General features: G+C 45.5%; 1 protein-coding gene, 1 long non-coding RNA gene and 8 other non-coding genes across 12 annotated transcripts; 1 reads left to right on the top strand and 9 right to left on the bottom strand.

Moving 5' to 3' along the window:
• The first annotated feature begins 3,850 nt into the window (after positions 1 to 3,850).
• Positions 3,851 to 10,342, top strand: HEBP2 (heme binding protein 2). 2 transcript variants are annotated; one of them, XM_062581015.1, is made up of 5 exons: positions 3,851 to 4,039; positions 6,323 to 6,407; positions 6,857 to 6,992; positions 7,443 to 7,608; positions 8,020 to 10,342. In XM_062581015.1, the coding sequence occupies exons 2-5, from the start codon at positions 6,333 to 6,335 to the stop codon at positions 8,192 to 8,194; spliced, it is 552 nt and encodes a 183-aa protein (XP_062436999.1). In that variant the 5' UTR covers positions 3,851 to 4,039; positions 6,323 to 6,332; the 3' UTR covers positions 8,195 to 10,342. The 2 variants fall into 2 exon arrangements, with proteins under 2 accessions (XP_062436999.1, XP_062436998.1); XM_062581014.1 differs by having other exon boundaries at positions 3,852 to 4,064.
• On the bottom strand, positions 9,231 to 16,663 carry LOC134143201 (uncharacterized). 2 transcript variants are annotated; one of them, XR_009959059.1, is made up of 13 exons: positions 16,634 to 16,663; positions 15,279 to 15,325; positions 14,783 to 14,822; positions 14,473 to 14,517; positions 14,026 to 14,057; positions 13,516 to 13,608; positions 12,854 to 12,879; positions 12,344 to 12,395; positions 11,268 to 11,316; positions 10,664 to 10,713; positions 9,758 to 9,788; positions 9,519 to 9,559; positions 9,231 to 9,342 (listed from the first exon to the last, which is right to left on the bottom strand). It is a non-coding gene; the product is annotated as an uncharacterized LOC134143201 (long non-coding RNA). The 2 variants fall into 2 exon arrangements; XR_009959060.1 differs by lacking the exon at positions 14,783 to 14,822.
• Positions 9,629 to 9,704, bottom strand: LOC134143828 (small nucleolar RNA SNORD47). The gene has a single exon (XR_009959197.1). It is a non-coding gene; the product is annotated as a small nucleolar RNA SNORD47 (small nucleolar RNA).
• LOC134143819 (small nucleolar RNA SNORD79) lies at positions 10,780 to 10,858 on the bottom strand. Its single transcript, XR_009959188.1, has one exon. It is a non-coding gene; the product is annotated as a small nucleolar RNA SNORD79 (small nucleolar RNA).
• LOC134143835 (small nucleolar RNA SNORD78) lies at positions 12,025 to 12,088 on the bottom strand. Its single transcript, XR_009959203.1, has one exon. It is a non-coding gene; the product is annotated as a small nucleolar RNA SNORD78 (small nucleolar RNA).
• Positions 13,890 to 13,975, bottom strand: LOC134143831 (small nucleolar RNA snR60/Z15/Z230/Z193/J17). The gene has a single exon (XR_009959200.1). It is a non-coding gene; the product is annotated as a small nucleolar RNA snR60/Z15/Z230/Z193/J17 (small nucleolar RNA).
• Positions 14,147 to 14,229, bottom strand: LOC134143830 (small nucleolar RNA snR60/Z15/Z230/Z193/J17). Its single transcript, XR_009959199.1, has one exon. It is a non-coding gene; the product is annotated as a small nucleolar RNA snR60/Z15/Z230/Z193/J17 (small nucleolar RNA).
• LOC134143818 (small nucleolar RNA SNORD24) lies at positions 14,596 to 14,679 on the bottom strand. Its single transcript, XR_009959187.1, has one exon. It is a non-coding gene; the product is annotated as a small nucleolar RNA SNORD24 (small nucleolar RNA).
• On the bottom strand, positions 14,900 to 14,966 carry LOC134143836 (small nucleolar RNA SNORD75). The gene has a single exon (XR_009959204.1). It is a non-coding gene; the product is annotated as a small nucleolar RNA SNORD75 (small nucleolar RNA).
• On the bottom strand, positions 15,653 to 15,732 carry LOC134143829 (small nucleolar RNA SNORD74). The gene has a single exon (XR_009959198.1). It is a non-coding gene; the product is annotated as a small nucleolar RNA SNORD74 (small nucleolar RNA).
• Positions 16,664 to 19,654: the final 2,991 nt, after the last annotated feature.

Here is a 19,654-nt window from a genome sequence, read left to right as displayed (position 1 = left end):
CTGGCTTAAGAAGTTTGCTGGCACAACTGCTTGTGGGGTTCAGCTGATAGCCAGACCCCTAAACAGATTTATGCTAAAAACAACTCTCATTTCTAAAGGTAGAAAGCAGTATGTAAAGCTGAGAAACAGCCCAGAGAGAGACTGTGCTATGGACACAAGAGGGGAAGGTTTAGAAAGGTTCTTCATGGTCACTGGAAGAAAGGATTAGTCTAGGATTAATTCTCCAAATCACGCTCAGAGAACCCAGAATGATTCCAAAACATGACCTTCAGCAGAGACATTTTGGAAAATGCTAAGTCAAGAGTGGTGTTGGAAGTAGGAAGCTTTTTATTTGGACAAGACCAGTAAATTCCATGAAGTCTCTGATGATGCGAGCTGCTAGCCAGGAGTCACATACTTCGAAAGATTTTTAGGTAATATTCTCACAGATCAGCTGATGTCTCGTTCATAAAAGCTATCTTGACATTGTTATTGTATAAAACTGATCTTGATTCTAAAGCATATACCAGAACCTGCTTTATCAGCTGAGTCAGCTGTTCAAGGAAGGAGGGAGATGCAATAGTTTCATTTAACCTTTGTGACAATTTAGCTGGCACTAGGCAAAAAGCATGCAGACAACATCCGCATATGCAGTTGCAGAAAGCAAATGGTCTTTTGCTCAAGGCCAAATCAGTAGAAATGGCAACAAATTGGAGAGTAGACAGAAAATGTGCAGGTTAGAGCATCAGGTCTAATCACCTCATTACAGTTAGCACAGATTTTATTTCCTCAATTTGCAAGGAAGAATATGGAGTCCACTCAGAACAACACTGCAGTATATTCAACTGCTTCTTTAGAAGATGGCAGACTCATGTTGCTTTGATTTCTTTGCTGGAAGTGAGAATAGAAATCATTACAGAATTTGCTAGGTCTTCTGTTCTTCTAGAGCAGGGACATCAGACGCTCCTTTAGGGAAACAAATCTGTAGAAAACCACAGTTCTTCTGAAAACATACAAAGAAATCTTTGCTGTCCCAGATTATATTTATAGTAACTATAAATATCACATGCTCAACTTCTCTGTTGGGAAATAGGGGCTTCCGCATCATCTCCTAAGTAAGCGTTTGCAAAAGCAAAGGCCATTTATATCTGAAGAGTCTCAGTTCTTTTAAATCAGAACCATTATCAAGCACAAGGGGTAACTGATGCTCTGCGAAGCTGAGGCAGAAGTGCAAAACTGCTGGGAACGTTTGGGTTGAGACCACTTGAGAAGGTATGAGTGGAGGCATACACATCCCTCTCTGACCCTCACAAGCCGTTTTCTCTTGTTTACGCTATGTTATGCTAAAGACTTGTCACAGTTATAAGTACGTGACTCAAAGCCACCATAAATCATGCTCTAAGAATACTACAAAACACTTCCACTGAGCTCCTGCAATCCTGACACAACGAGGTCAATGGCAAAGATTCATCCAGGGCTTTTGGAAGCAATCTGCGTGTGGCAACTTGCAATACATTTGCATGAATTTGCCAGTGGCTGTAGTAACGTTGCAACAGAGCAGACATAAGCGCTTTTGTTTTAGGGCATATTGCTTAAGGTCCTGTCTGGGCTTGTGAGGGACAAGCATAGATAGAGTGCATGGAAAAAAAATGGAAATCATGGGTGACCATATCACAGGCTTGACCTTAACTGGATAGAAGCTACTTACTTGAAAAAACATTACTTAAGTACAAATTCATTACAATGTTCTGCACAGAAGTATCTGCTGAAAATAGTAAGGCTATGGCACAGCCACAGACTGCAAGCTCTCATAGTGCCTATGAGCTTATACTCTTATATCTACTCCTTGTCTTTGAGACAACAGTACAGAAAAACATTGCTTTGTCAGCTATTCTACAAAATACCAGCTGCGTCCCAGACACATGTATGAGACATTAAACAGACATGTCATAGACTACCTTTTAGATTTAATTGCTGTTTAATTAGTACATTTATGACTCCTTTGTAGGTAACTATTCTTTAACCATTTTTTTCATTAGGGGATGTAGTGGGCAAGGAAAGGTTGGCATTCCTATAAGCAGGCTGAACCTTTATTACTGCCTTTATTTTCACTATGCAGTAGAGACACCCAGGCAAACTGGCAGTGCACAAATGCCGAACTACTTTTACTTCATGTATTCAGTGAATTATTGGGAGCCCAAACTGCTTAAGTGGTTCTTGCATGTTGTTTTCTGTGTAAGGACAAGGCCTACAGAGTTAGTGTACTCAGATCTCCTCCTACTTGGAGGTATCAGTGAGGCTGTCAGCTTCTGTCAGAATTGCTCCCTGCCCAGACCCCTAATTGTATATGGTATGGGTGCATATATACTATGTACAGAATATATGTCTTTATGCCTGCCCTGCTGTTTTCCTCAACTGTTGACATGTCCTCTCAATGCATACATGAAAAATAAGAGAGTGATGGAAAAACAACCTCTTGGGGAAAACACTGATGATTATTTTCCAACCTCAGGCTACTCCACCAGGAACAGCTAGCTCTTTGTTGAGGACAGAAACATCAGCCGGACACATACATACTGACTGGAGATTGTTCTGGGTCTCTCTGCTTCAGAAACAAAACACACAATTCACACAAGCCCACACAACAGTGGGCTTGTGTTTATCTACAAACTAATGAGTATACTCCCCTTTCAAGGCAGTACTTCTCTGCGCATGTGATCAAGTTACGAGTTGAGATGGACCAAAGTGTGGTGGTTGGGTGTAGGTGCCTCTCACTATCTGAGAACATAATTACTAGCATGCCCTTAACGTGGACATTAGGGCGACAGAGGACTGACTTCATGCAAAGACATACAAAACCTTGGCATGCCTATAGCCCCTAAGTAAAGACCATGAAGTAACAGCTTCTGCTTCTCCAAAACGCCTTGCTGATTTTCTCCTGTTTGACCAAAGAAGAACACCAATAAAGTTCAGAGACATAAAATAACACTACTGAACCCACAGAAAACTGCTTCAGACCTTAGCATGTTCTAACAAGTTTGAGTAATAAACCACTCTTGTAACAGCCACTGTTGTGACGTTAGAGAGAAGTTTGCAATTACAGTATGGCATCTTTTCCCTGCACCCCATCCTGAATACGAGTGTATCACACAGCATACTCATGGAGTTCTCTGCCAGCAGTGTGTGCCTTCTGCTAAAAGTTATTCCCAGCTATCGATCTCAAATCTCCCAGCAAGCTTGTGTGAACTTGGCTGCAAAGGATTTGCACGAACCATCCCAAACATAGGAGGTGTTCTCTGGGCTCAAATGATATTTAATCTGTCCTATTGTGCTGGCACCTAAATATATCTGGAGCTGAAACTGGTTACATGAAGGGTTCAGCTTCACTTTGTTTATTGCAAACATAACACGATTTCACAACAGCATTGTATAACTCCTTTGTGCAGACATCTAAGGGCTAAGGGGGCTGATTACTCTCAAATACCATTCAAAACAGACAGCCCATTATAGGAGAACACTATCTTTCCTAACACGTCAGCAAAAAATTTGTAAAGATAGTGTTAGCTGTTTGCAGCCAGATTTGTACCCACCATTTTGCCCCGGGGCAAAAAGGGAAAGCTATTGTTCTGTACCACAACTCTTAATGTAGTCAGGGCAGGGGTGGGGGGAATGGAAGGACAGACAGAGGGACGTTATTTATGTATTTATGTAATATTTGTTCTGGAGAGCAGAGAACCAAGCGCCAGCTCTGACATAAGCAGGCACGGTGCCAATGAAGCCAGTGGAAGTTACACAAGGATGCAGAACTGTTTATGCAGGCAGATCACATACTAGACTCAGCGCTGCCTCGTGGGCAGTAGGTGGGGCTTTCGGCACTTGTGTGGGAGATCTTCAATGAGACCCGGAGGAGAAGGCTACAAGGTCCTGGTTTTCATAACAGCATCTCCCACCAGTGGGGATGTGGCATGGGCGGAGCTTGATGAAACTAAAATAAGCACTGGCATGCAACGTGTGGTGAACGTGAGCAGCCTCAGAAGGATAGACCACGATAGCTAGAAGGGTAAGGAGAGCTTATTTTCCAAAACGTAAGTATGTCTACTTTCTCCACTCTCTTTGTATAACTAGCTGATTTGTGGAACACCATGTTTTGGCTACACTTGCTCACCACTGTCAGCCCAAGAAACCTGTGAAGATGCCTGGTGTGTTTTCTGTCCCTTTAAACCATGTGCTAACAGGAGCAGAAAAAGCCCGGACAGATTACAGTCATATCAGATGCAAACCCCAAACTTAAGCCTTACTATAGATCTAAGAATGAAATGTTTGGAGGATTATTCGAGGTTTATTCAAAAATGTTCTGTAAGTGCAATCGCCACCAGCTGTGGCCACAAAGTTGCAGCAGGTAGAGATCTGACAGATCTAATCAGCACTTACAGCAAGGTTAGTCAGGGAAGCATTGGGAAATACAGAACAAGCCTGCAGCTAATACACCAGCATGTTTTGCAATGAAGGAACATTTACGTCTCTAAGATGAAGGTATTTCTTTACAGGCAAAAACAGGGGGAATGTATTTTTTATCAAGATGTAGCAAGGAGAAACAGAGAGAGGGAGGGAAATGACAGCAAAAGAATATCATCTTTGACTTTGAATTGATAACAGATAAAATATATTTACCATAGGAAGTTTCAGTATAGACCACTCACGTTTGCTTCTAATAGAACTATTGCATTCCTGCTTTCTTGTTACATCTCACTGATTTATTGCAATGTTAAAGTACTATTGACAAAAAGAGTGTTAGGATAAAATAGTAAAGCTCAGTAAAGCAATTCCTGGTGAGTGGTCCTTCTGGTAAACGCACTGCTGAACTTGGGCAATTATGCTACAACTTCAAGCTGGGACAGGGAGGAGGAGAGTGCCTGCTTTTAACTGCTGGCATCAGTATCCTGCTGTGCGCTTCTCTGATGTTCCCTTGCTCTATAGTGACAACTGGAGGAGCTACTGGAGAAAGCTTTTCAACTATGAGTGCTCTCTGCACTGCAGATTTTAATAAGTGAAGCCAGTTCCAGTCATTTCATTTTTTTGGTGAAAACTTTTCACCCTGATAGATTCCAAACTGAAAAGTGTTGGCTACATCTAAACCAGAGTACAGCAGAGGATTAACAACGTTCCACTAATCTACAGTAGGGTATGTCTGCAAGTGTTAATAAATACTGTCTTCATGTGAAGCTACCAAAAGGCCCTAAGAAAGGGGAAGTAGACAGGAAAGGAATTGGCTAGCACAAGGCACCTCTTGACTTTTACAAAAAAAAGCCATGTTCTTATATTCACAAACTGTCATATTAAAGATGGGGGCAGAGGAACAAAAAACAACCTCAAAACTTGTTTTGCCACCAAGAAACATGTAATTAAATCATACTCTAAAAAGATAATGTACTATCAAGTCCTGACCTAACATCAAGATAACCTCTGAATCAACAACATGCTATGTGAAATACGTGTTAATTTTGTAACAGAAAGTAGAAACTTTTTCAGAAGGCATTACTGTCTGCTTAGTATTGACAAATATCATAAACTGACCCTTCTACAATCTCAAGATTTAACCAGATTTAAACAAACAAATATTTTGAATTTTTTTCGCTTGCTTTGTTTTAGGGCAGTGGGGGAGGGGTTTCATTTTTACAGTCTTTTCCTCTACGGAATGAAAGCTAGGAAAGTAGGTATGTACTCATAAATGCACAAAATCTTACATTTTATCTCAGGACTGCAGGGCCCAATGCTTTAAGACGTCAGCTGTTATTACATGCTCAATAAAATTATGGGCACCATTAGTACTAGAACAGCCATCAATATCAGTACCTTTTCATCCAGCAGCAAAGTGCTTGAATATCTCAAGTGTGTTTTACTTACAGTCACACAAAACTGCCACTTGCAGAATCTCAAGCTTATTTTGCAGCCAGGAAATGCCTTCACTTTACAGAGGAGTGAAGGCAGCATATCCCGAGAGATGAATGCTTCCACATTAGTCGTCTGGTAGTTTTGTTGTCTTGGCTCTTTCTCGGTTCCTGCAGGGCAGGCAGGACTTCGGCTCTTTTCATTCTTGTTAAATCATTAGGAACAAGAAGTCAGGCCTTTCACAATTTCAGAGACAGCTGCCTTTTGGAAAGCTCTTGTCTCTTGCCTAAATTCTTCCAGTCACTTATTGCATCAGCTGTTACCAAAGTTAGGAGACTTAGAGACTGAGGAAAACATTTCTATGCAGTCAGGCAGAAAAGCCTCAGTACTTTGTTCTGCCCTATTTAAAACATATTGATCACAAAGAGGCCAATGAACTGTGTCTGCATTTCAGCTCTGGCAAGATGATCAAATCCTTCAAGCAAACATTTCTGTCCCTGGATCTGCAGTCCCCTCGGTGGAGCTCAGCAGAGACTGTGGTAACGGCTAAGGGCTAGGGGTGCAAAGCTCTCCACAGCAAGGACGCAGAGCTAAGGGGCATTTGCCGTTCTCTCTCCGAGCATGGAGAAGCTAGGAAGTATTGCTGCAAAAGCTGGTCACTCCTAATTGGGAGAGGGATACCAGGGCAGGGAGGAATGAGCTGGGACAAATGCCACAGAGGTATCAGAGAAAAGGCTAATTAGGACACAGTACTTGTTGCAGAAAGGACATTAAGTATTTAAAAGCTCTGAGGAGCTCAGGCAGCACTGCATGGTTTTCCAAAGGACACATCAGTTTGATATTGGAGGTACACCTGGAGTCTGCTGCTAACTGGCAGCCCATGGTTACCTGACCACACTACTACTATTGTGCAGACTTGGGAGAAGCAGCAGTTCATTTGTCATCTTTCAAATTCACCCTCGTGGTTACTGTGATTTTTGCTTTTCAGGCAAAGGACTACGAACTGCGTCAATATGAGACAGCCAAATGGGTTAGCACTGTCATTAGGGGAGAGACCCAAAAGGAGGCAATGCGCCAGGGCTTCTGGAAACTCTTCCACTATATCCAAGGGAAGAATGAGAAAGGTATGATGCTGTGCTGGTTTGGAACTGCAAGAGGTATGAGAGATGAACCTGAGCAGCATAAGGCATCAGAGGAGCTGAGTCACACGGCACGTTCCCTTTCCCCTGTTCCTTTCTAACAGCCCTTTGCCTTCTTTAGGCCATTATGTCTCCAGCGCTTCTCAAGACCATGCTACAGCATAAATAGGGAAAAGGAAGTGGGAAGCTTAAGTCTTTGTTCAAAGGATCACATAGAATGAAAGGAGCTGCAGCCTGAACAGGGGCCCAGTCAACAGGGAAAAGACTAGAATTAAGAAGAGATGAAAACGAAGGGTGGGCAGCAGTGCCTGCCCTTGGGTGAATTTGTAGAAAGGCTGTTCAGCAGCAGTGTTGAGGCTGCTTTAGCATCTGCCTTTACAGCTGTATTCAGCCACCATCTCCACCTGCACCTGAACAGATTCTGTTTTACTCTAGAAATGAAGATTGATATGACTGTCCCAGTGACATGCCTAATAAAGTCTGGCTGTGCAGACTTCAAGATTTCTTTCTTTTTGCCATTTGAACATCAGGACTCCCCACCACAGCCCACTGACTCAGATGTGTTTGTTGAAGAGCGAAAGGGAGCAGGCATCTTTGTCAGGTGAGCAGTATTAACATGCCTCAAAGATGAGGGTAGCTACTGAAACAGGTCCATTTATAAGAGAGCTATTTTTACAGCTGGTTTCTTACCAAGTAATGGATATACCAAGCTGGTTAGAGCCTGAAGCTTAGACTGGCAAAGCTTGGGGTATTTGAAATTTGTTCTCTTCTGCTTTTGGGATAGGCATACAAAGTCTCTTTGGGGGTCCTGCTGAGAAGGAAGAACAGGCTGAAAGCTTTAAGACACTCACTTTGCAGCACATTCTAAGTTGTGTTGAATGAGTTTTGTACAAGTGTAGCCTACAGAATCCTTGCTCTGAGCATATTCCCTGTGTTACCAAATAGCTAAATCCCTTTTCAGCCAACCCTTACTTCAGAGTTGATAAAACTCCTCCCTTCCCACTTCTTCCAGGTCTTTTGGTGGTTTTGCCTCACCAGAGAAATATGCAGAGGAAGCTGAAGTATTGGCCAGAATCCTGAGAAATAGAGGCCAGCTATTCCATGAAGACTTCTTCTATACTGCAGGCTATGACAGTCCCTTCAAGCTGTTCAACAGGCACAACGAAGTGTGGTATTTTAAGAAGTAATGGTGTGTTGCGGGGGAATTAAGCCACTAATTAGTTCTGGATGAGAACAGGCCTCATTATCGGCTCTTGCTTAGTGCAGAAGAGACTAAATTTGCAATGGACGCAGAAGCAGCTCTAATGCTTTTTATCTAGGATGGAAGACTACTCTGGCTAAAAAGATCTCAGCTCTCCTTTTTAAAAGAGAAAACTTAAATTCAGGTAGCCCATACCAGTTGGCAGAGTTGAATGGAGATGACAATTCCACTCCTTTTACTGAAAAATTCTGGGGAGACCTTGTGATTTGAAAACATTCCTAGAGAACAATTTGAATCTGTAGTTTTAACTTCTCATTTTAAGTGCTACACTTACATTGTTCCAAGTGTTATAGAGAGCTTTTCAGAGCTGACTTCTCATATTGAGCTCACTCTTGAGACAACATAGATAGGGAGAAGTACATTAAAGCACTTTTCAGAGAAGAAAGCTGCCATTAATGAGTTCTGAAAAGCAGCAATGCTGTAAGCAGGCTCTACTGCCTAAGTATTAGTACTACATTTTTTATAGGGTTGTCAAACACCCATCTTCCTGTTCATACTTTTCTTCCTAGCAGAGGCTGCATGCAGTCCTGTTTTAGACTAATGCCAGTGACCAGATGAGACTGAGAAGCCAGGGGAGAAAGGTTAACAGAGTCCAAGCAATCTGCTTACTTTGTGTACATCTACTGTACATTCATAACTGAATTCTTGCCTTTATGGTACTTTCATAGTTTTTGAAACATACAAGGAATACAGCTTTATACATGAAAGAGCTAGCATTTAAGTGCTACTTCAACTACTTCGCTTTGCCCAAATCTATGCATGATTCAAGCCAACGCTACTCTGCCTTAACACTAGCAGTAATGGAATGTCTGATACTCTGCACATGTCAGACAAGTTGGAAGACACTTGCAGAACTTGTTTCCTTAATTCTGCCCTAAATCAAGCTTTTGAAGCTTTCAGAGAATAGCCTGAAGCTTCAACAACAAGCTATTCAAGTCAGAAAGCAGTTCATAAAAACAAGCAAGAGTTTACAAGATTTTATTGGCTCTAATCAGTATCAGATATTATCACCACAAAGCCACGGCATTTTACAGCTGTTCATGAAGTGTAAACCCTTGGTCTGCAATCTTCCACCTATTAAGACAGACACAGGAACTGTTATTGGGCACAAAACTGACAAGCAGCTCGCTGGGAACAACTCAGACCTTAGATTTTCATCTCTGTTCAGAGAGAGAGTTCAAGCTAAGGTTTTAATCATCACTTGTTCCAGCAAAGAAATTTCAGTACTTCTGTAGTCAGATAATACTCACCTTTTTTGTTCCTCATAGCAGTTTCAAAGCTGCCTCCCAACCTAGGTGAAGAAAACGGGCTTAATATATGCAGCAGCACTACTGCAAAAAGTTTCTTTCAGTAGCTATGTAACCTCAGAAAGAATGGAACGGAAATGGGTGATATCACAGTAATTCATCTGGCAGAATCAAATTTCATCACTGGCTACAAATATTCCCCAAAGTTCTTAGGGAAAAATTGATCTGTTGTATGATCTTACCTAATAAAGTTGCAGACAGAACAGTCCTTTCCTGAGGAAGAACAGAATTGTTTTAGAATGGCAAACATCACTATATGCAAGTTGAATTATACATCTATGAAACTGTATTTATCAAACTAATTACAGCTTAAAGGAGGCTACATTTCAGGTGCCAGCTGACAATTTCAAAGTATAGCATTTAAGTATGATTTAAAGCTTTATAGGTCCTAGCTGAATTTGAAACAGAATTACTAACACTAGAAGACTAACATCATAAGAATCAGGAAAAAGCACATAGCTACTCATCTGTGATACTGCCCCTCTGCAAAGTCTTGCTCAATTACAATGAGTTTTGATACCTACAGCTAGAACTTGAACTTAATCCTAAATCTGTTTACAACCAATATAACCAAGAGCACTTTTTTTTTGTACTGTCAGTCCATAGAGTAGTCAGACGCATCAGATGGGAGCAATGTTTGTTACTGTGCATTCTGTTGAATTATGTTACCCATATTGTATTGGCTGAAACGCCTCATCACTGATTTAGTTTCTTTACTACTTCCGCTATATGAAGACATCAAGCAATAAAAGCCATATTTTTAGTCACTGAATCTTTCATTCATACAAAGGGAACGCTACATGAAGTTTACCAGTGCTTACGCTTTAGGGACTGGAAGGTGCCAAGTCTGCTCTGAAAAGAGTCCCTCCTATTCAAGTCTAATTCAGAACTACAGAAGTTAATTCTTACTTGATGGATATCAGGTTTATCCCCAAAGTGGAACTGGAAGGTTCAGAATACAATAAAAGCATACAAATCAGATCCGTTACAGTACTATCCTCAGGCACTACTAGCTATGCATTCACCCTAAAGGCAGTATTTCACCAGTTATTAAACCCTGCAGTCTCTAAATTGTCCTCTACTCTTACCTCAGGCAGAAGCTAGTCTTGCTTAACACCAATTCCCCATGGGCACCACCCTGTAACAAGTGAATTTTTATTAACACTCTCCTTGGCAACATTTCAGGAGTTAGCTTGAGCATATGTACTGTTTCAGTGCAAGAGTCTTCCTCAGCCTCTTTCAGAGAGATTCCCATTGCTTAGAACTAATCATCATGAACAGTACATGCTTAGAGAAGCTTCACATTGTTACTTCTGTTTTTTTACTGGTGGAGCTCAACTCAGCATTTCAGACCTTATTACTGACCACATCTCCACTCACATCACGTACCATCTTTAATCCAGCCATTCAGATAAACAATGTACCCGATCACTCCAGCTATTTAAGGTCAATGCTACTCTTTACAAAGAGCCACTATATAACTTAACCATGTGGTGTTTTTGGTTAGCAACGGAGTCCCGACGCTAGTTTTGCACAGCCAGCATATCACTATCTTTCTCATCAACTAGAAAATCAAGCAGTGCACAGCAGTTGCACATTGCAGCTGGTCCACACTTTCTTTTCAGTTATGGAAAGCAACTGACACTTTAAGTACTGAAGAAGTTTATGGCAAATGTGAAACAAGCAGCTTACCATGTACAAGCAGACTGCTATGAAGTGTCTGGCAGTTCCATTATCAAATCTAAGATACACATATAAGAAAATAAAATTTCAGTACAATCCTAATGTTACCTTAGAACCTCATTGTTAAGATTCTCAGAAACTCTTTGCCCACTACTGCTGCAATCACCACCATCTTTTATCACAAGAGAAGAGTCTTTTTTGGCTCTAGACATGAATTGAAGCAACTGGTGCTCATGAATGCAAACAGCAGACTAACGTATGTTCTAATGGCAGCCATAAGTATTCATGTTTCACCAGCTCTCACTTTCAAACAAGTGTTTAAGCCTTAAACCTCATTTTAACATTAAAATGTCACTTGGCATACTTTGAGATTTAGAACTCTGTCCACACCATACTGAAGTTACCATGTAACTGAAAGTCACATCCAAATAACAAAAAAAAATTGTTGGGTAATGAGGACAGCTGATTAATCTGAAGCAGTCTAGAATTTAAACACAAGACATTGTTTGCTACACCTTTTCCCACTCTTGACATTCTGACATGTCCTAAGGACAGTAATTCTGCATCTCAGATGTGACAGACCATCGTTTAGGGACATTTAATCCAAGAGTAAAATAATCACTCTTACCCATAAGATTGTCAACCAACCCCCCAAAACCTAAAAGAAAAGATGTCCCTCCCTATCCCCAGCCACACAAAATTTCCTCCCATTTCAAAGTCAGTTACTACATTGGCACCACATTTACAGCTACAGCCACTTACAGGGTCTTTCAGTAAAAATCAGTCCACATTACTGCTTTCAGGTCAGACATTTGACAACATCATTATAACCCTGTAAAAGACACCTGCCTATAGAATTTACACATTCTTGACAGCACTCAGATCATTTGAGTCCTGAAATATGACATTGAGCCCACAATACTTTGGGTTAAGTGAACCCTGCAGGCAACCTGTACCTCTTGGTAGAGGCAGAAAGCAAGAAAATCCACAAGAAACTCCCTACTTAGTCCTGCAGCTGCAAATTGGGATTAGAATCGCACATGAAGTAGCTATGTTGCAGTATGATCAGTTTGCTGGCAACTTACATTTGCTGGTATGCTACCATCTGCATTGCTTAACAGCTCCACAACACTGGCCCTGCAACAAAATGAAGAGTCAGCACAACACACAAACCACCACAGGAATATGAAATTTAGTCAGATGCCTGTTTAGTCAGATGCCTGAAGTCAGATAGAGCTAATTGCAGACCTCCACGATTGAAGTCAGTTTATTCACATCTCATCACACAGGCAGTTTACATGGGACAGTTACTTACTTTAGAATAAAGTTGGTATGGGGAAGAGGACAAATAATCAAATAGTGCTCTCACAACAACTTAGTGAGCTCACAGGCACACAGTAAAGTAACAGTTTAGCACAAACCAGCCTGCCAAGGTAGGGCCTTAACCAGCAATTCTCCCCTTAAGCATCCTTAACTGAGACGCAAGCAGTGGCCAACATCAGCCCCCTCAGCTTACGCATAGCTTAAGACTTCATTTTACAAGCATATTCTAGGCACATTTTTACCCTAGTACTTGCCAAGTTAGAAGTACTTACGTCATGATTAGAAGCACTTTGAAAGCCTGTAAAGGAAGAGCTGCTGTTAGATAGGCTCCAGTAGAAAAGTTCTAGCATAAGAACAGTTCTAGCAAAAGACTGTATCAGTGTTTAGTCAAGTTTTATCCTCATTGGGATCAGAGACCTGATTCAACATCATTTACAGCAGATTGTTACACTCCCTACCCACAAGGAAATCTCAAACCATTTCCCAGTGCTCTCCAACATCTTTGAGAAGTTCTCAACTCCAGAGACTGTTAAAACTGCAGAAGTGAGAGAACTCTGAAGTTGCGGAGTTCAGTGAAATGAACTTTGGGCAAACATCAAAGCTGGTATAACCCAGGAAAAGCATTTCAGAGAGCAGATTGAAAGTACTGTTGCATTCACCACTCAAGGCATTTAGCCCTGTCAAAAATATATTGAAGTTCTTTGTCACTCTGCAAAACAATTACTTAATGCTTTTACTGCAAAGCACAGACAATCTGTCCCCAAAGGCACGTTCAGACATCTCTGCTTTTGACTTCCAGAACCACAATGCAGGCCCTCAGATCTCCAAATGTCAGCTCTCAAGCTCAGATTAGCAGCAGCACTGTAGCAGACTAATCACACAACTGCAGCACAACCAAATGTAGTATCCGTCCTAAAACATGTTCTACAATTACCTGCAGTTAGAAATGCCTTTTCTTCATCAACAACAGTTGAAACAGTTTCTTGCACTAGACATAGACATCCCACAGCTTTCTGTCCAGAGCAGCCTGCAAAGCAACAGTACTTATAGCACTTGGAGCACTAATATCTGATGACTAAAGACTCTTAAGTTAGCAAAATAAGTTAGCAAATTGATCGCACTGTGTTTGTGTTTAATTTCATAAGAAAAACGTATTCTTACATTCTATTTATCTGACTAACTTTCCATGCTTAGCCCACTTCCTGATCTTCTGAGATCTATTTCCAGGAGACATTCATGGACAAAGCAAAGTAGTATTTCATTCTCAGCTCCCTACATTAACTCTGCCAAATTTAGCCTAGGATACAGGAGGCTGCATCAGATAGGAGCGAAAGACAATTAAGTGTGATCATCACAGGTCATCTGTTGAACTATGTTGTCATCATAGCAGCCTTCACAGGTCAGAGATTATTTTAAATATAGATTCAGGCAATATAGTATTTACCTTGGACAGCTTAATGCTTCATCTTCCAGTGCCTGCAAAAAAAAAAGAAAAAAGAAAAAAAATGAGGTCCCCTTAGCCTTCTTGGCATGAGCTAGACCTCCTGGGAAAAGATCACAGCAGCTAGATACATCAGATAGGAGCGAAAGACAAAACTCTGTTCATCACAGAATATTCTGCTGAACTATGTTATCATCATTGTATCTGCTTTGGAATAATTCTGGTTCCAAACTACCATTTCTTATGATAGCTTTGAGCAAAATAGAAGCTCTCTGAATAAAACATGTCAAGAAATATTCAAGAGTCTTTTGAATGTTGACAAATATGAATTTGCAGTGTATTAGTGGAATTAATCCCAAAGCACTTTTATCTTACACACCCACACCTTTCCATTACGTTTTTTCAGCAGCTCCACAGAAAAAAATCCACAGATTATATAAAGTTTCTTACCAGGCAATCTTTCTTTTGTAAGCCTTCAAGTACACGATTCGAATCCTGAAAAAAGAACAAAATAGCTTGTGAAACCTATTTTTAGAAATCAAAACATCAAGGAGGGATTATTCTAAGCTGTTGTGCCTCTCAGATAGAAATGATGGTGGTAGAAGTTCTCATCACTCTCTTGGTCAAGAGTAGCAAATAAATGTCATCATTGTGGCACCAAAAACAAAACTTAAACATTAGTTAAAAAAATATTTTATCTGATGAACCAGAAGTCCTCCAATCCCATTTCACAATCAGCTTTCAAAAAGATTTTTTTTACCTCGTGAAGTAGCAGCAAGCCTCCATCTTTGGTGGCAGATCTGGAAGAGATGCAATAGATTCAAACACTAGAACAACTAAGCAAGGTACTTTCAGCAGCAATACTAACAACAGAAAAAGCCTCAGTATGGAGTTTTCAGAAATCACTTCTGTCCACTACTCTTAAAATGAAAACATCATAGGCTCTCCAATTTAGTGAGTTAACATCAACTGGTATAGCTGCAGGCACTTTTGGAGATAGACATCTGACACTTTTTTCCAAATAAAAAGGCACCCATTCCTACGGATGGTGAAATAGTAGTAATAGAAAAAAGAATGAGTGTTTACTGTGTCCTTGTGATCCGCTTAGAGACTTTTTCCTAGAGGAAGAATGAAAACTACCTGAAATGACATCACAAGCAGTTATTAAACTACCAATTTCCTGAAATACCACAGAATACCTGCATAGTAGGCAATGTTTCATAGTTTAAACCCAGCATTTCAGAAGCAGTGCCTACCTGTTTTGAGCCACAGAAGAGGGAGGAGTTTACCTGAGGCATCTTATCTAGAAAGAAAAGAATATCCATTGGTTTTTAAGACTAGAAAAGCTATAGTCACAGAAGAGTATTCACAACACTAAAGCATAGATTGTTTGAAAAATACAAGCAACATTCAAATTCTTCTGAGACATGGCTACAAAAATAATTGCTAGCTTATATTTTTAAGCACTGAAATCTAGCCAACGGGAACAGAACAGAACCACTGAACATCTGGATTTTCTACAGCATACAAGTATCTAATCAGTCCTGCAGCCATTAACTTATAGTCTGGCTGCTCAGAAAGGACCACGTGGCGGTTCGGCCATGTCAGACACACCGCTGCGCAGCATTCCACGTCCAGCTCAGGTATGTTGGCATTCATCAGCTTCTCAGATGTCCCTACCAACATAGTTTTCATCATGTGCAGGCACATGGAAGGCAAGTCAGTGAACTACAATACCACCTGGTTATAACACAGTAAGTTTGATGTCTGTAATTGTAACACTTAGAAGCATGCTACCCAGTCCAAAAAAGAATAGTAATTTGCACTTACAAGTGGACTGTTCTGCAGCAGACTGCCTCCACTTTCCCCATCAATAAAGGGCTCTCCCCAAATGGCATCAGTTTCAGTTTATGGATGGCCGTGCAACCCTTAATCCCACCACAAAACCGCTACCACACTTTGCTCAACGTTTTCTATTTAACGGCCAGAAGAGTTTCTCTAGAAGTTTCTTGCACAGCAAAAACAGGGCAAACATTTCCCACTTAAAACCTGCTTCCAATCACACCTAACAACTGCAGGCAAAACACTGCTTCTTATGACACATCCCAGAGCTGTTACCACAGCCTGACCTTGAGCAATAAACAACCCGGCAGCACTGCAGCCCCCCAAGCTAGTATAAATTAGGAGGGGGGGAGAATTGCTCAGCAAAAAATAAAAACACATTGAAGAAATAAAAAATAAAGGGAAAGCACCCACGTGCAGCGCAGCCTGCACGCTCCGCCGCCCCCCAGCCCTCCTGACCGGGCTGCACGGCGGCGTGGCGGAGTCCACGACGGGCCCCCACAGGCCGCACCTCTGCCACTCGCCCCACGGGACACACGCGCGGCGCCTCGGGCGCCTCCCACCGCCCTGCCCCGCGCGGCCTCGGCGGGGCCGGAGCCGCCAGGGCGCCCCGGCGAGGCCCCAGGCCGCGCGGGAGCGCCCAATCCCCCTCCATCCGCGCCCGCGAGCGGCGGCCGCCGCCCGCAGCGCCTGGGCAGGCCCCACCGCCCCCGCGGGGCCGGGCCAGGCCGGGCCCGCCGCGAACCGGGCCGAGCCGGGCCGCACTCACCCGCACGCCCCGCTCTCCGCGCCGCCGCGCGCCGAAAGGAAGTGACGCGCCGCGCGCGCCCTTTATATAGGCTGTCGCCGGAAGGCGGCGCGGCGGCGGCGGCGCCCCCCGCGCAACGCGGGCCCCGGCGCTGCCGTTCCGGGGGGCGGGGCGGCGGCGAGGCCCCGCCCGCGGCGGGGCGGGGCGGGCGCGGGCGGGAGGGGGGCAGCGGGGCGCGCCGCGCGAGCGGGCGGGAATTTTCTTCCGGGGTGCGGCCCGCTCGGGGGGGGTTTCGCTTCCGGGACGGCGCTCGGGGCCGTTCCCACCCCCGGGAGGTAGGTAGCGGCGGCGGGGCCGGGGCCGCGCCGGGCCGGAGCCGCCGCGCCGCGCCGCGGGCAGGGCCGCGCCGGGCGGGCGGGCGGGCGGGGCGGGCTGAGGCCTGGGCCCGCCCCGCCCGGGAGCCGCCGTCACGCCCGCGGCGCCGGCGCAGGGGGCCGCGCCCGCCGCCGCCGCCCCCCGGCCCGGCCCGGCCCGGCCCGGCCCGGCGCGGGGTCCGCTGCGCGGGCGGCCCGGCGGGGCGAGGCTGCCGCAGCGCAGCGCGGAAAGTTACCGCGGGCCGCCCGCTGCTTTTTAAATTATTGTTGTTATTAATTATCTAGTTAATTAACCTTTTCCCCCTTTTTTTGCGTTGTTGATCGGTTCGGGCGCGGTGGTCGCGCCCCGCCCGCCGCGCCGTTCGCCCCTCGCCGTTTTCTTCCCGCCGGTGTCGGAGCGGCGGGCGGGGGTTGGGGGGCGGCGGGGGGCCGGGGCGGTCGAGAGCCGCAGCCCGGCGGCCGAGGCGGGGGTTACCCGTGCCCCCCCCCCGCCTTTGCGCCTCCTCCGCCCGCGCCCGCTCCTCGCCGAGCTGCCCCGGGGGAGGGAGAGCCGCGGCCGCCCTTGCGGAGTTACTTTTTCTGCAGCGTGGCAGCGCGGGGAGCTGGGGCGAGGATCCCGCGGGGATCGGGCGAGCATCCCGCGGGGGGCTGGGGCGAGGATCCCGCGGGGATCGGGCGAGCATCCCGCGGGGAGCTGGGGCGAGGATCCCGCGGGGATCGGGCGAGCATCCCGCGGGGAGCTGGGGCGAGGATCCCGCGGGGATCGGGCGAGCATCCCGCGGGGAGCTGGGGCGAGGATCCCGCGGGGATCGGGCCAGCATCCCGCGGGGGGCTGGGGAGAGGATCCCGCGGGGATCGGGCGAGCATCCCGCGGGGGGCTGGGGAGAGGATCCCGCGGGGATCGGGCGAGCATCCCGCGGGGGGCTGGGGAGAGGATCCCGCGGGGATCGGGCGAGCATCCCGCGGGGGGCTGGGGAGAGGATCCCGCGGGGATCGGGCGAGCATCCCGCGGGGGGCTGGGGAGAGGATCCCGCGGGGATCGGGCGAGCATCCCACGGGAAGCTGGGGAGAGGATCCCGCGGGGATCGGGCGAGCATCCCACGGGAAGCTGGGGAGAGGATCCTGCAGGGAGCTGGGGCGAGCATCCCAGGGGATCGGGAGAGGATCCCGCGGGAAGCTGGGGAGAGGATCCTGCGGGGAGCTGGGGCGAGCATCCCGCGGGGGATCGTGCGAGCATCCTGGGAGTTCAGGCAAGCATCCCCGGAGCTCGGGCGAGCATCCGCGCCGCTGCCAGCGAGGCTGGCGCGAGGGCAGAGGGAGAAGCCTCCCCGTGGGGTGGACGGCGGGAAGAGGCGCGTTGGTCCTGTCAGCTCCTGTTTCAGGCCCGTGTTCTAGCAGGGAGCGCTAGTTCCTGCTGCCTTTTCCTGGCAGGCGCTCATGCAGCCAAGCGCTCTTACGTGTCCAAAGGAAGGCAAAGCCCCGAGTGCCGTCAGGAACGGCAGAGCCCTTTGCGTGCAAGAAGAGTCACTTGTGGGTCCCGCAGGTGGAAAGGTTTCTGGCTGGTTGATTTTTCAGCGATCGTCGCTTTGAGTGGATGTTGGATTTCCGTTCGTCTTGTTGCTGCGCCTTGTTCGTGTTGTCAGACCTCTCTCTGCAGCTCTGAGGGCTGAAAACTAGCTTTGATCACCTCGTTCTGGGAACGAAGACCTTGAGTCATCACCTACTAGCAATTTAGGGGAAAAAGACAAGCGTTGTTAAATTTGCTCTGCTAGCGGAGGTGGGGGAAAGAGTGGATGGATTAGAAAGGCAACATTTCTCATTTCAGTTCAGAATGGATTTTTTAAGTATTTTTATGAAGATCCTTAACTTGAACATAGTCAAGTTGAACAGGAGCAGTAAATCTTCCCAGCCCCAAATACCAAGAATTTTCGGTTTAGTTCAGTCCTCCCTATAGGAAGCTCCCAAACTTGACTGTTTCCTGATGAGGGATGTGTTCAGCATGAGCATCATGTGCTGCAGATTGTCTGTCCCAGCTTCGCACGAGGGACAGATCAAGAATTTCTGCTGGTCGCAGTACCTGCAGTTACCTTATAGCGTGAAAGGCATTTTCTGAGATAAGGAAACCCAAGTCTTTGCTGCTGACACTTTAAATCGTATTAAAAATAGGTAAGTGTCTCGATATGCACTCTGCAAAGAGCATTGCTCAGCAAGAGATCCCAGTTACCCTTCAGGTGAAGGCTGTGGCTGCGAACATGCAGTGCAGTGCCAGCACAAGCAGAAATTGAGAGCTCTTTGCAGTGCCAGCTGAGGTGCGTAAGCTTATTACCTCCTAGCGAACAGGACAGAATGTATTTCCTGACGAGAGGCGTTTCAAAGCAAAAAGAAAGGTTACCCGCTTGCCAGCATCTAATTTAGATTAGCCCCCAGACGCATCAGAAGATGCCTCTTCTTCGATGCGGAGGTGAACAAAGCTTCGGCAGTGCTTTCCTCCGGCAGGCCGAGGCGGACTGAGCTCTCCCTGCCTTCGGAGCAGAAGCGAGCAAGCTCACAAAGAGCTTTTTGGCTCCCTTGAGAGTAGCTGACTTCTGACCGTGGCTGCTGCGTACTGCCAGCGTCGGTAGCTCGCGTTGGAGTTTTATTTATTTTTTTTTCCCCCCTCTTTTCTCCC

This window comes from Rhea pennata, chromosome 8 (assembly GCF_028389875.1).
Source record: "Rhea pennata isolate bPtePen1 chromosome 8, bPtePen1.pri, whole genome shotgun sequence".
Taxonomy (NCBI): Eukaryota; Metazoa; Chordata; class Aves; order Rheiformes; family Rheidae; genus Rhea; species Rhea pennata.
The sequence above is the reverse complement of the archived record's forward strand: the minus strand, read 5'-3'. Positions and strand labels throughout refer to the sequence as shown.